Genomic DNA, 14,828 nt, shown 5'->3' on the forward strand with positions numbered 1-14,828 from the left:
GAGGTTGACTAGTTACTTGAAAAAAGCACACTTTAAAAAAAACATAAAAATATACATTTATCTGCTTACCTTTAGTGTAGAATAAGGCCTGTCCTTTATGAATCAGCTAACTAAACCAGTCATTTTCGCCCACAAAACGAATCCTAAACATGTTATCTCTGATTTTCTGTTTCTTTCTAAAAGGCTGTGTATGTGGATGCATGCTCATGTGTCTCCATGTGTATATATACACACGTGTGTGCATGCACACCTATGTGCTTGTGTGTGGAAGGCCAGAAATAACAGTGCGTGTCTTCTTTAGTCATTCTCTACGTTCATTTTTGAGATGGGTCCCTCTAAACCCAGAGCTTTTCTTTCCTGCCAGGCTGGCCAGCCAGAGAGCATCCAGGATTCTCTTGTACCTGCTGCCCCAGCATCATGGTTACAGACATGTGCTACACCTTCATTTTTATGTGGGTTCTAGGGATCAGGTCCTCATGCTTCTGTGGCAGTCACTTTACCCACTGAGCCATCTCCTCAAACAGCCCCTAAATATTTATTTCTAAGGAGATCAATAATTTGAGACCTTTCCAAGTAATCTGTGTAGGCATGCTTTTACCTAGTTCTTAACAGTTGTTTCCTCTGCATCTATCATGTAGTGTTTTAGAATCTACAGCTAGTCTTTTCATGTTTGAGAAACATGCCTTTGAGTCTTCCCACAATATACAACTTTTATTGATGCAACAATACTCTTTTTGCATCTGCATTTAACTTGTCTATAGAAATTTTTTTGTTAAATTACCTGTGTTAAAAATAAGTACAACTGGAACAATAGATTTAGAATAAAGCATCCTCTTGAGAGTGAGCCATGGCTAGGCATGCTGGACCTGTCAAGTAGGAAATAGGAACATCCTGTTAATATTGATTTTTACTTTTTGCTCTTTTGACTCTTTACTGTTTGGGGGCCCTGCCACCCAGGTTCCAAATAAATCACACACAGAAGCTTATTCTTAATTATAAATGCCTGGCCTTAGCTTGGCTTGTTTCTAGGAAGTTTTTCTTAACATAAATTATCTCATCTACCTTTTGCCTCTGGGCTTTTGCTTTTCTCTATTTCTGTATTTCTTTTCCTTCCTTTTTATTCTGTGTCTGGCTGTGAGACTGGGTGGCTGGCCCTTCTTTACTCACTCCTTGATCTCTCTTGCTTTTTCTTCTTTTCTTCCCATATCTCTTCTTCTATTTATTTTCTCTGTCTGCCAGCCCTGCCTGTCCTTTTTTCTGCCTTGCTATTGGCAGACCATCAGGTGTTTTAGACAGGCACAATAACACAGCTTCACAGAGTTAAGCAAATGCAACATAAAAGAATGCCACACATCTTTGCATCATTAAACAGATGTTTCACAGCATAAACAAACACATCTTAAACTAATGTTCTGCAACAACCCTTCCTCCAGCAGTTGAACACAGGGATAAAAACCATGAAAGAGTAGCTGACATACAGGATCATATGTGTCAGTAACAAGGGAAGCACAGAGGTGCTCCTCATGGGGAAATGGAGTGACAGTGTTCTCAGTGAATGCTGCACTGAACTTTAAGCCCAGGTTGTTGCCTCCAAACCCTGTGTCTAGTAGCTCTCTTGATGGGCACTTTGTATAAAACCATCAATTCTCCCCCCCCCCCAAAAAAAAACCCCAAAAAACAAAAAATAAAACAAAACAAACAAACAAACAAAAAAACATGTATCAGATTAAAGAAGGTTTATCTGGATCCTACCCAAAGGCCCCAGTTAAAAGGGTATGTAAAAAACACCTTATTTACAATACTGACATGCTCAGCAAGGACTATATTGGTTTTTAAGCTGGAAGTTGGTGTATTTTTCAGGTCACTACAAAATAAATGTAGAGTTTTAAAAATTCACTCATGAATGTATTGTTTTTTATGTGTTTTTATATTGCTTTAGTGGGACTGAGTGTAGATTTAAAAGCCAACAGGGTTCTATGGTCTTTGTTTTTAAAGATTCTTCAATGGATTTGTGAGCATGTCTCTGCCTGCCATTCATTTGATCTCATTCAGGAATTTCTAATTGGTAAGTGCTGCTGATATTGCACTTTAAGCTGTATGTTTGACCCTTTTGGCTTGAGAGAAATCAATACATTGATAATGAATGCCTCTGTCAAAGTGCTGCTTAAGAGCAGGCTTTTTTTTTTTTTTTTAAACTTCATTGCAATCAGTGGCTAATTAAATTTCACTTTCTTGTGGCTTTTGCAAGAAGCTATGGTTCTCAGAGACTGGTGAGATATAAGATCAGATTTTGATTCTTTAATTAACAAAATTTTCAGCAAAATGCATCTTTCCTAGTCTAGTTTTATGTTGGTTGGCTGTGTATAAATGGTATAATGTTATCTGGGTAGAAGCAGTACCAAATGGATTTTTAAAAATATTATTCTCATTGTAAAAAAAAAAAAAAAGAGAACCTGAACATCTTAAGCTGTAGATAAAATCATAACGGTTAACCTCCGTTCATGAATGAGGTGATGAAACTCGTTGGTTTATTTGATTTGGTTAAATTACAGTGTTGATGTCTCTCTTCTTCTTATGTCATGTCTCTTAAAAATCAACTCAGCCTCTTCCTATTGGAGTGTGTATCCAGAGATGAGTGACGTGGACATGCTCTTACCATACTCCTCTGTGCTGACTTGGAATGCAGTAAGTTAACAAAGTCATAGTGGATTCAGCACTGGGCCAGTGATAGACCATTCCAGTTATGGTAACCAGGGCTATAACTTCACTTCTGTTTTGACTGATAAGGAACTGAATTGAAGTTTCTTGTCAGAATGCATAAACAACCCTAATTGGAAAATCTAAAATCTAAGTGCTACAAAATCTAGAGGATTTTGAGGGTCAATATGATGCCACCTGTGAAAATTTACCACATAAGATATATGTATATATCTAAATATGGACATACACATATAGTAAAATCCCATCCTGAATGCATACATACATACATATATACATATGCATACATGCACACATATTCTGAAATGCAGTGGATCTCTTCCCTTGGCCAGAAGGACCATAAAACAGCATACTTGATGGAGTGGACACAAAAAATGACATTTTTACTCCTGTGTTGACCAGACTCAAGTATTTAACAGGTTTTTATGGATGAAGAGTGGCTAGACCACTGTGGTACTACTTGGTAGATTTTGGCTTTAATGATACCTTTCCCTATTTTTATAAGGATTTATAAAGACATTTAGGTAACAAAAGCTTCAGGATGAGTCAAAGTCTTAAATGCTTTTCTTCCTGTCCATCTGGACTCCTTCCTTCACAGGGGGAGTGAGGCACCAGGGCTGTGTGGTGAGCTCAGTGTGGGTGGCCAGCAGCTTCTCCCTCATCTCCTTTCAGTTAGATAGTGGAACAGTGTGCTTGGTCCTGGAGCAGGAGCTGTATTAAAAAGGAATTTAGAGCAATAAATTTAGGCAACAGGCATTGGGAATATGTACTAGGGTAAACCGTGACACTTTTCAGTTTCTATTTTCTGTATGTCTTGATACAGTCAGTAAAGTCAATAAAGAGACTGACGTGTGGCACATGCTTGTATTTCTACTCATGAGGTAGGAAGATCTTGAGTTGGAGGTCAGCCTGGGCTATGTAGTAATAGAAATATTGCTACAGAAAGAAATATCCAAGTGCATTTGATTCATTTAACTTTTTCTGTTTTATTCTCTTTTGGTTTGAGACATGGGCTCATGTTGCCCAGACTGGCCTGCCTCAGAACCTTAAATTCCCGGTCTTTCTGCCTCTCCCTCCCAAGTGTATGTACTACCATGCCCAGTGAAATCTGATTAATTTCTAAATTTTTTATGCTTATAGGAGTAGCTTCCCCTACCCTTGAAGGTCTTCTCTGCTTGTCTTTTGGATTGTAGTTAATAGATTTCTTTGCTCCTTTTCTAGGCACCCATGCTCTTGTTTTTCTTTTAGATGACTTATGAATGTGTAGGAAGATTCTCTGGTTCTGTGGCAGGAAGCCTGCAGGTTACACCACTGGGTCAGGAAATGTACATCTCAGCTCTCTGATTGTTAACCATGGCTCCTTTGTTTAAAGCGTGGAGAGACAGGGTCAGAACCAGTGGTCCCTGGGCTGTGTTCTAGCTGGATGTCGTGTGAGGCTACCGCCCCAATGGGCAGTGGTTCATCTGCTCATTTCTCAAGGCTCTCTGGGGCACAGGATAGTTGGTAAACATACACACAGTGACATCTGAATGTCTCCACAAGAAAATGCAGAGAAACCCACAGTTATAACCTCTACATACTAAACCTATCTTGAGGTTTTTGGAGTTACTTTAACACTTCTTGTGGTTAGAATAAGTTACCTTAAAAGGCCTCCTCTAGTCCCAAAGCTCTGTGCATTTATATTCATCTCTAGCAACGATGGATGTAAGATTTACCCTTTCCTTCCATAGTCTACAATCATCCCTAATGCTACAACCTTAAAAACTTTCCACAGTGGGAACTAGCAAGTTCACACATCTGGATAGAAAGATTGACTTGGATTTTTTTTTAAATTTGATACAAAGAATTCACTATGTAGCTCAGGCTAGCCTATGAGCCTCTCACTGGGACCACAGATGTATAGCACCACATCTACTAGCAATTGGATTTTAAAAACAAACACTATGGGGAAAAAAGGACTTGGAAAAAACAAAAAGCAAAATCCACTCACTGAACTTAACCAGACCCAATCTCTATACATTTCAATGGACTTCTACACAGGTAAGTAAGATACTAGAAATTAGGATGTTCTTGTTCATAGCTAATTCTAAAGTGTGTGTTATAGTTATTTTAAATGTTACAATTGTCCCTTTTAAAATGCCATTTAGAACTTACATAGGTTACTTTTCTTGTAACAAAATAATGCCACAAGAAGCCATTAATGAAAGGCGTTTTGCCTCCAGTTTTACAGGATACAGTACTTCAGTTTTAGGGGATATAGTCCTATAGTTTTAGGGGCACAGTCCTACAGTTTTGGGGGTATGGTCCTTCATGATGGAGAAAGCATCCTGCCAGCAGCTGGTCATGCTGCACCACAGCCAAGAGTTAGAGACCAACAAACACTCCTGCCCTGTGGATTTATCCTTTATGCGGTTCGGGGCCCACAAGGAATGATGATCCCTGTACATAGGGCTACTTTCCCCACCTTAGTTCACCTCATTAGATAATGCCTCACAGACATATCCAAGGGTCTGTCTCTGACCTGAATGCTGCCAAGCAGAGAATCAACAGTAACCACCACAGAACCTAGAATCGCAGGTCCGTGTTGAGGTGTCTCTCTCTGTTTCTGACAGAGTGATGCACATACAGACTTAACACAGATGTTCTGTGTCCTGCAGGGAGCTCAACACAGATGTTCTGTGTCCTGCGGGGAGCTCAACACAGATGTTCTGTGTTCCTGTGGGGAACTTAATGTCTCAGACATTTTAAAAGTTTACCCTTTGCCACAGATGACATTCCTTCCATAAGAATGGTGTGTCAGTAAGATCCAGCCATCCAAACTCCAACCAGACATTTTTACAAAACACTCCTAAGTTGTTTTCTCCTGCCATTCTTCATTTGGAAGGAAATCAGAATTGACTGGCAGAAAGGCAGACTATGTAGTTAACACACAAATACATTTTTAATAGTATCAATGAGGTAAGGGCGATTTGGGAAGTTTGTCCTTTAAGTATGCTCCACCCACTTCTTTTAATCTACAGGGTTTCATATAGCCAAGGTTGGCCCCAAACTTACTATGGAGCTGAGGATGGCCTTGAACTCCTGATCCTCCAGCCTCTATCTCCTTTGCCTGGGATTAGGTGTTCAAGCACCCTTGGCCCACTAAGCTTGATTCAGTGTTCACTAGTTAGCAGAATGCTGTGGTGGGTTTCCTGGCATGAATTGAGCATGTTTTAGCTTGGCTGTTGGACTGTACAGAAACTCTTTGTGGGGTGCTCATGTCCTGAGATCATAGTGGACCTCAGTGTGTGAGAGTCCCACTGATTTTGGTTCCCTCTAGACAGGAAGTGAAAGGAGAGTAAAGGTATACAGATATGTGATAGTTTCATTTAATTATAACTTTAATGGTTCAAATATAATTTGCCTCATTTATTCTTAAGTAGAAATGTCTAAAAATACAGTATTCTGTATTTTCTCACAACAATCTTCTCTCCCTCTTTAGCGAACCTGTCAGCTATTATTTAAAACACATTTCCTTTTCCAAAGGCAAGAGACACACTGTGTCCTGTTGTTTTTACACTAGGAAGTTATTTAAAGTAGAGGTTATCACACAGGAAGCTAGCTGTCCTTGGCTCCTGTCTGTGCAGAAGACACTTCCTGAGGAGGCCTGGGCATAGGGTGCTTGATATGTTGTGTGTATGCACCCCCCCCATAGGAAGAGCATGGGTGGTTGATATGTTGTGTGTATATACCCCCCATAGGAAGAGCATGGGGTGGTTCATATGTTGTGTGTATGCCCCTCCTCCATAGGAAGAGCATGGGGTGGTTGATATGTTGTGTGTATGCACCCCCCATAGGAAGAGCATGGGTGGTTCATATGTTGTATGTATGTCCCTCCCTAGGAAATTCCTGGAATAACGCTTGTGACAGAAGAGCTCCCATTACCTCTTATGAAGGTAAGCAAGTCCCTTTCAAAGAAGGTGAAGCGCTCATGCCCGAGGAGACCTCTGCTGCCCCAGAGTTGTGGTTCCACAAGGTATAGCAGCCTGGCAGAGCCAGCGGGGCTCAGCGCACTTCCGGTTTGCCGATAGAGTCCTTCTGCAGTGGAGATAGTGTATCAGTTCTTAGGACGCTGCTGAAGAGGGAGGCTGTCTGAAGCTTCGAGAGAGTCCCAGAGCTCACCAACACTTGCCACAAGCCCGTATTTATTGAAGGAGCTCTTGGAGCATCTTTAGAGGCTGGAAGCTGTTGTTGCTTCATTTTAGTGCTTCTTCAAATGCACGTTCACGCACACACACACACACACGCGCACACGCACACGCACACACACACACACACACACACACACGCACACACACACACACACGCGCACACGCACACGCACACGCACACACACACACACGCGCACACGCACACGCACACACACACACACACACACACACACACACACACGAGCTGGGATTATCACATTTATGTCCTGGTAGCTCAAAAAGCAGCCTGTCCATCCCTCAAAGGTGATTGGCAGTGGCTTGCTGTATGGCCTCCCTCAAGTTCCTCCTGGTGCTTGAAGCTGTGGGGCTTAGTGTCCTGCAATCCGCTGGTTTCAGAGTACAACAGGGAGTGTGGGGTGGGGTGAGGAGAAAAGAACATGCGCATAGTTAAAACGGGGGCGCGTCGGGTTGGGGGGCAGCTGCTTTGTCGCTTTTGGCATGGTTTCTAGTGATTACAGCCCGGCCTAGCCTGGGGGATTTCAGATTCTGGCAGCAGTGTCTGCTCCTTGTGCCAAGGCCTTTATTTCCGTTTGATTCTTTTGGGTCCTTGGGGCTGGACAGCTGGGGAGGCACAGAGTGAAAGTGGTGAGAGATGACAGATGGAGGCTGGCTTCGTGGGTCTAGCTTTTGCTCCTCAGAGGCCCTTGAAGACAGACTGGGCAGCTGTCTCCTGAAGCAAGGGTAGAGCTACTGGGAAAGCCTCCTCACTAGGAAGATGAAGGGAAGTCATGTTTCACAGGCAGCTACAGGGCACGCTCTGTCGTTTCACGTCATGGCTAGTGTCTGTACTCGCCATTCTACCAAACCCATGATGCACTAAGCTGACGAACCAGCGCTGGGGTTGAACTCGGGTCCTTGCGGTGCTAGAGAGCTGTCCTACTCTTTTGCTGTCTTCTCAGCCTCCTGCGTGGCTGGGATTCCAGGTACATGATACCACCATGACAGCCAGAAGAGAATGTTTAGAAGAAACATAAGGCACAGTCCTATAGTTTCCAGTATAGCAACTGTCCATTCCCTCTTCGTCTCTGTCATAGGTGTGTATGTGTGACTTAGTAGTTGTGGTAATCTAGAAACATTTGATCAAATATGAATTCGTAAACACTTTTCATGTTGTTACATAAAATAATGATCTGTAATCATTCCCCTGAGTTGGCATGTCTGAATTTATTTAATCTGTCTTCTGCTTTGGGCCATTTAATTATCTTGATACGATACAAACATTTTCTGGGGAACTAACTCAGTGGTTAGCATACTTGAGGCCTTGGGTTTGATCCATTGTACCACATTTTTTCCCTTTTATCCAATTAAAGATAATATTTCAATTTTATATTTTATATATTTTTATTCATGAAGTTTTTCTTTTGGTTTATTTCCCTAAGTTAAAAGTTAAGAATGTCTTATTGTAAAACATTATGACCTCCTTTTCATAGCTTTTATTTTTTCTTGCTAAACTGATACTCAATAAAAGTTGTGTTGATTTACATGATCAAAAAGATTTAGGGACTGAAGAAATGCCTCAGAGGTTGAGAGCACTTGCTGTTCCTCCAAAGGACCCATGTCAAGTGGCTTAGCATGGCCTCTGACTCCAGTCCCAGGGGATCTAACACCCTGCTCTGGTCTCTGTTGGCACCCACATACATGGGGCATACACAGGGAGAGTCACACATACATATCCATAAATTTAAGAGGAAAAGGACATAGGAGTTTATTGGTTTTATTGCAACCTTATCAACTTTGGGTGTTTTTAAAAGTAAGTATAAGGAGGAAATGAGAAAGCCCTTTTTGTCTTTTTTCCTCATTGGCTTATTGTAAGCCAGTTAGTATTGTCTCACAGTATTCTTATTGAATAACATTAAGTGTACTCTGATTATACTTCCTCTCTCCTACTGTAGTTAAGGGGGCAAAATGAGACGAGATGGTCACCTTCTGCTCTGTACAAGTGTTTAATCTAGTGCTACAGTCCAGTTGGGTCACCTCAGATGTGTGTGTTGAAGTCCCCCCAGTGTGATGGTTTTAAGAGGTAACAACTATGGCCTTTTGATTTAGATTGGTCATTTTTTTTTTTAAAGATCCATGAAACCCAACTCAATCCTTCTTATCTCATGATGTCACAATGAAGACAAGACTGTCTAAGAAATGGGCCCTTGACAGACACTGGATTTACTCACACTTTGATTGTGGATGTCCCAGTTTCAAGATGTAGAGGAATGTCTGTCATTTATAGCCACCGGTTGATAATATCTCACTGTAGGAGTTGAAAGCACTATGACTTGGGGACATGCTAGGGCAAGAAGACTGTCGCCCAAAAGACAGAAGGCTTCTTCATTTTACAAGTGACTTACCAAATAACCCTTTAAAATTATATAAAACATGTTGTGGAGAAGGGGCTGGAGAGATGGCTCAGTGTGGAGACCATGGCTGCTCCTGCAGAGGACCTGGGTTCAGTCCTAGCACCCATATGGTGGCTCACAACCATCTATAACTGCCGTTCTAAGGGCTGGCATCTCCTGGTCTCTCTAGGCAGCAGGCATGCACTTGGTACTCATATGCCTATATGCAAACAGGCAAACATCATATGCACTTTAAAAATCTTAAAAGCTGTAAAGTCAGCACACAGGAACAAGGCCCATGCTTTAAAGAACCTTTGTCAAAGTGGCCTTCTTAAGGATGAATTTGATCCTTGGTAAACTATGTGTTGCTCTGGGGAAGCAGCAACTGTGTAGAAGGTTTAAGATTGCACCTGATTTTATAGTGAGAAGAGAAACCATTAAAACTATTTAACCACAGGAAACCAAAGAGGGAAACTATAGGTTGCTCAGATGTAAGGGTAAGGGGTGAGCATGCTTCATGTAGAGGAAATGGGTATTTTCACCAGTTTTTAAAGTCAGACCCACCTCCCTTCCTCCCTCCCTCCCTCCCTCCCTCCCTCCCTCCCTCCCTCCCTCCCTCCCTTTTTCCTTCCTTCCTATTTCTGGTTGTCTGTTTTCCTTTTTTAGACAGACTTGTTATATAACCTATACTCACCTTGTTCCTCAGCCTCCCATGGACTGAGATTACAAGTATGTGTCAGATGCCTGGATCAAAACCAGATGTCCTTAGTGTATTTAGTCACTTGCTTGCCCATTACTCAATACCTGACCCCAAGACTGAGATGGCCAGAAAGACTTGAAATACCACTTGCTTCCAGCCGCTGATGGGAGTGCTGTGAGTTTCCCAGGACACAGGGTTCCTGAGTATCTGGGAAAATGTGCTTGCTACCTGGGCTCTTCTCCATCCAGACTTTGCTTACGTGCTTCTTCATTCGAAGTGTTTTAAGGCTGCTTTACCTAGACAGAGCAAGAGAAGAATTCACAGCTTGGTGAAGCACAAAACACACTAATTTCCTTGGAGCCCCCATGCAGACACTTGTCATCACTGGGGAAGAAGATTTGCTGGTGACCTGAAATATCGGCATAACCACAATATAACTCTTTAGAACTGTTAGTTTGGCAGAAACGAAGCACTGTTGGGAGTGTTGGCTGATTCTGGGGGAGATGCCGATTTTTTCAAAGTTTGGATTGCACGTTTCTTGGGAGAGTGAGTTACAGTGAGTTCAATAATATTGTGAATATAATTTTATGATGCCACAGAGCAGTATCCTTTATTATTCACAGAACCTCAGGCTGGGGAACTATTTCTTGCCATTTCTGTAGAGATGGAATCACCTGCCTCCTAGCTATAACACTGAGAGCCAGACCCAGGCTAGAAGACTATTATTTCTGTTTCTTCTTACCAACCACTCTGGGCTAGGCTTCTCTTACCTATACTTGTGGTTAGAGATACAATGTTCATTTTCTAAGATTGCAAGGAGTGAAAAATCTTACTCAGTACTGGCTTTTTCTGTGGGCATATGCTCCAAGAAAGCTAAATGTGAGATAGATAGCCATGATCATCAGTTACATTTTTTAAAATCCAGCCTATTAAAAACAACACAGAGTGGCTGATAAAACTCCCCAGTCAGGTCAAGGAAGTGGATTTTTTGCCAGATACTGGAGCAGGAGGAAGCTTATTTATATTCATGAGACTTGAATAAGACAGCTGTGTGTCTCAGGAATTCTAGTCTTTTGTTACATGGAAGGATGCTCTTACACCAAGCTCTTAGTTTAAGTATTGTGCCTTTTGAGCTTCTGTCTACAAAGACATTTTCTATTGCCTTGTATCTACGCTAGAGGCAATGCATTGCTGGATTTCTCTGGACAGTAGAAATTAGTCCTGAGATGAGATCCACTGTAGATCCTAAGAATTAGACCTGCACTAGCTCTGCCCACTGAGTCTTGGAACACAGAGTGAAGGGTTCAAGCCAGAGGGTCTTTGAGAAATGAGAGGCAGATGTTTACTCCCCAGTGACTTGCAGACGAGCCAGTACCACAGGCCCCTTTTGTTCTGTTTTTGGATCAACTGGCCATCCAAATCCTAAATGGGAAACAGTCCCTTCACATAACTGGCCCGTTGTTTAATTAATAGCTGTGATGGCTGAATTTGATGAGTGTTTCATGGCAGCCTAAGAGAGTTTTATGGCATCCTAAGAGACAAGGCAAGATGATTTTTGAAGAAGAGATGGAAATAATTTTCTTTCTCCCAAAGTAAAAAGTTAAACTCCTTTTGTATAGGGAAACGTGCTTTTTGGCCATTCCTTGAGAACCTGATTACTTCTTAAACCAGGTGCCAAGGGCTAACTAAGCTCATAGACACTTCTTTTCACAAAGCATTTTTTTTTAATTTTTAAGGGTTAATTTATTTTTGTTTATGTGTGTATTTCATGTGTGAAGGTGCCTGTGGAGACCCGTTGAGCCCCCCCCCCCCCCCGCGCCCCTTCCTGGAACTGGAGTCGCAGGCAGTACTGAGTCATCCCATATGCATGCTAGAGACCAAGCCCAGGTCCTCTGCAAGAGCAGTGGGGCCTCTGGACTGCTGAGACTCTGTTCTGGTTCTCAGTTTTTGTATTTTAAAGACCACTATGAGCTAGCCGTGGTGGTGCATGCCTTTAATCTCAGGACTCAGGAAGCAGAAATCTGTGAGTCTGAGGCCCACCTAGTCAACAAAGGGAGCTTCAGACCAGCCAGGGCTACACAGTGAGACACTGTCTCACAACAAACACGAGACTCTACCGAATTCTTTTCAAAAGCTGGTGTGTGTATCTTGAGACATGTGGTTTTCACTTTGACCTGTCATTCTCCATGGCGACAATGTCTGGAGCCCTCCCTCCCAATTCCCCTTTAGTCAAGTGTCATTTGAGCACCCGCACCACACCCATGCACTGTGTGAGGTGCTGAGCTGGGCCCATTGGGTGGGCATGTGCAGGTTCTATTTTCTTTTCCTTCAAGGTGTGACATCTAACATTTTTTAAAAGTAAAATAAAAGCTACATTTATTCTCTGGGTCAATGAACATGTTGGCATTAGCTGGAAGCTGTGATTCTTTGAAGATAGAGCATAGCATTCTCTCTAACCATCTCCTGTTTCTCAGTGACCACAAGTCTCCACAGCTGCTTTATCAGCCTTCAGGAATGCAGTCCAGTCCAGGGGCTGTGTAAAGAGCAGGACTGGGCTTACATGCTCAAACCATGGTTTCAGTCGAGAATGATGATCTACAGGATCATCCCAAGAACTTGAAAAACTTACAAGGCTTCAGACCACTCCCCAAAACAATTAAATCCAGTCAGATGGTAGTGTTTCTAATGGGTATCTGAGGCTGGAAATCCACCACCGACTGTGGATGGCTATTGATCTTTTCTCAGCTTTCCAATGTCCTGCCCCTGATCCAAACTCACTATCTATATTCTCGTCTCTGTTTATTCACTAAGAGTGCTGTTGAACATACCATCTTTATCCTTTGTTTTCTCAAATCTGTGTCCCTGGGCCTGTGTTTCTCAGTCTCCCAAACAGGCCATTCCATGTACAGTCATCTTTGAATGTTAGCAGGTTAAACATCGCACCACTGACCAAATGCTGATGGTGTTTACCAACATGGAGATTTTGGAGATTATAATAGGCAGCGGACTCTCTAAAAGACTATCAGTTCATATGAGAATATTTATGGCACCTTTGACTAGAAGTATTTTTACTAAGTATGAGTTTTAATTTTTGTTTTGTCTAAAATACTGATCTTTGTATTCTGTTGTGTGACTTTTCCTGGATAGATATGGACAAATGACCACTGTCTTCAGATAGGATATCACAGACAGACTAAAGAAATATCTACCTAAGTATAGCTTGGTGAACCAGTGAGTTTATAGGGATTGCCTGTAAGAACAGGGACGAAGGGGGTTGCTAACAGGTATATGGGTGACCCTTGGGCAGCACAGGTATGTGGGTAACCCCTGGGCAGCTGCAGGTAAGTAGGTGACCCCTGGGCAGCAAGGTATGTGGGTGACCCCAGGCAGCTACAGGCATCTGGATGGCCCCTGGATGGCCCCTGGGCAGTGTAGGTATGTAGGTATCCCCCAATAGTGCAGGTATGTGGGTGACCCCTGGGAAGCTGCAGGTAAATGGGTGGCCCCTGGGCAGTGCAGGTATGTGGGTGACCCCCAGGCAGCTGCAGGTATGTGGGTGACCCCTGGGCAGCTGCAGGTATGTGGGTAAACCCTGGGCAGCTGCAGGTATGTGGGTGACCCCCAGGCAGCTGCAGGTATGTGGGTAAACCCTGGGCAGCTGCAGGTATGTGGGTAACCCCTGGGCAGCTGCAGGTATGTGGGTGACCCCTGGGCAGCTGCCTCAGGGGGGCTCCCTGCTCCATGGAAAAGTCTCCTCTTCATCAGGAACCCAGAAAGGGTTTCTCAAGTCTTAGGAGTTTTGTTAGCTTCCTGGGGCTTTGAGCCTCCATCCTCCCTCTAGGAGGGAGTGTTTCAGTGGAAAAGAACAGGACACACCTTTTTAGCCAGTGGCTTTGAACTATTTTAAAAATCTAGTGCAAGGTATAAACAGCTCCAGGGAACATCCTTGCACAAGGACACTCTATCTTACCGTGGGCATGCTAGCACTTTCGAAGGTTGTTCACTGCCCACAATTTTCCTGTTATTCTTGATTGACTGAAGACTATGAGAAAAACAAGCTTCGAAATATATGTATTTATCTGGGTATATGGTTTGTATGTGTGGGTGTGCAGTAGAGGAGGACTGTAGGAGCTGATCCTCTCCTTCCACATGTGGGCTCAGGACAGAACTCGGGTCATCTTCCTGGCCTCCCAATTTTTTTTAAGTAAACAGAAGGATTTTTTTTTTAAAGAAGCTGCAGTAGGAGTGCAGTCTTCTGTCAGCATGAGTATTTGGCCTAAACAAGCCACACAATAGGGCGACCCTAGTTCTCTTCCTGGGCAAGATTGGGGTAAATCCCACTGTGGACATCTATGTCAAAGCAGGCATGCCTATAGCCAAACTGACCACTAGATGGCACCACAACACCAACTAGTTTTCTGGTTTGGGCGCTAGTGTTCCATGGCCAGATGTAGGGAACAAAAAGGCAGTAGAGGTAAGTCTGCAGGACTTGTCTGACTTTATTATTATTAATTATTATTATTACTAACTAGGGAGAAGGGATAGTTAAGCTAGGTTTACTATAATAAAGGTCACCTTTCATTCTTCCCTGAAGAAAAGTTAAGGAGAGGGCCCTGAGCCTGGCATTCCTGTCTATCCTGGAAACAAGTCTTAGTTTTTTACCTCTGGGAGAAGGGCCTTGGCTGTGTGGGCCTTTCTGGTTTCTAAATAAATGTATAAAAGTAACTGGCTTCACTGCAACTCCAAAATCTATGTGAAACCAATGCTGTCTTTTCAATAATAGCACATAGCCACATTTTAATGTAATAGTAGAACATTGTGTGTGTATAA

General features: G+C 42.7%; 1 protein-coding gene across 4 annotated transcripts in view; it reads left to right on the forward strand.

Moving 5' to 3' along the window:
• The window catches only part of LOC118579697 (gamma-secretase activating protein), a 99,918-nt gene that overhangs the window by 58,661 nt on the left and 26,429 nt on the right, over window positions 1-14,828 (forward strand). For all 4 annotated transcript variants that reach the window (XM_036181247.1, XM_036181246.1, XM_036181248.1 and 1 more), the window contains 3 exons: window positions 1,996-2,065; window positions 2,603-2,685; window positions 6,600-6,653. In XM_036181247.1, the coding sequence (XP_036037140.1) occupies window positions 1,996-2,065; window positions 2,603-2,685; window positions 6,600-6,653 (207 nt within the window). The remainder of the gene's footprint in view (window positions 1-1,995; window positions 2,066-2,602; window positions 2,686-6,599; window positions 6,654-14,828) is intronic.

This window comes from Onychomys torridus, chromosome 3 (assembly GCF_903995425.1).
Source record: "Onychomys torridus chromosome 3, mOncTor1.1, whole genome shotgun sequence".
In the NCBI taxonomy this organism is placed as follows: domain Eukaryota; kingdom Metazoa; phylum Chordata; class Mammalia; order Rodentia; family Cricetidae; genus Onychomys; species Onychomys torridus.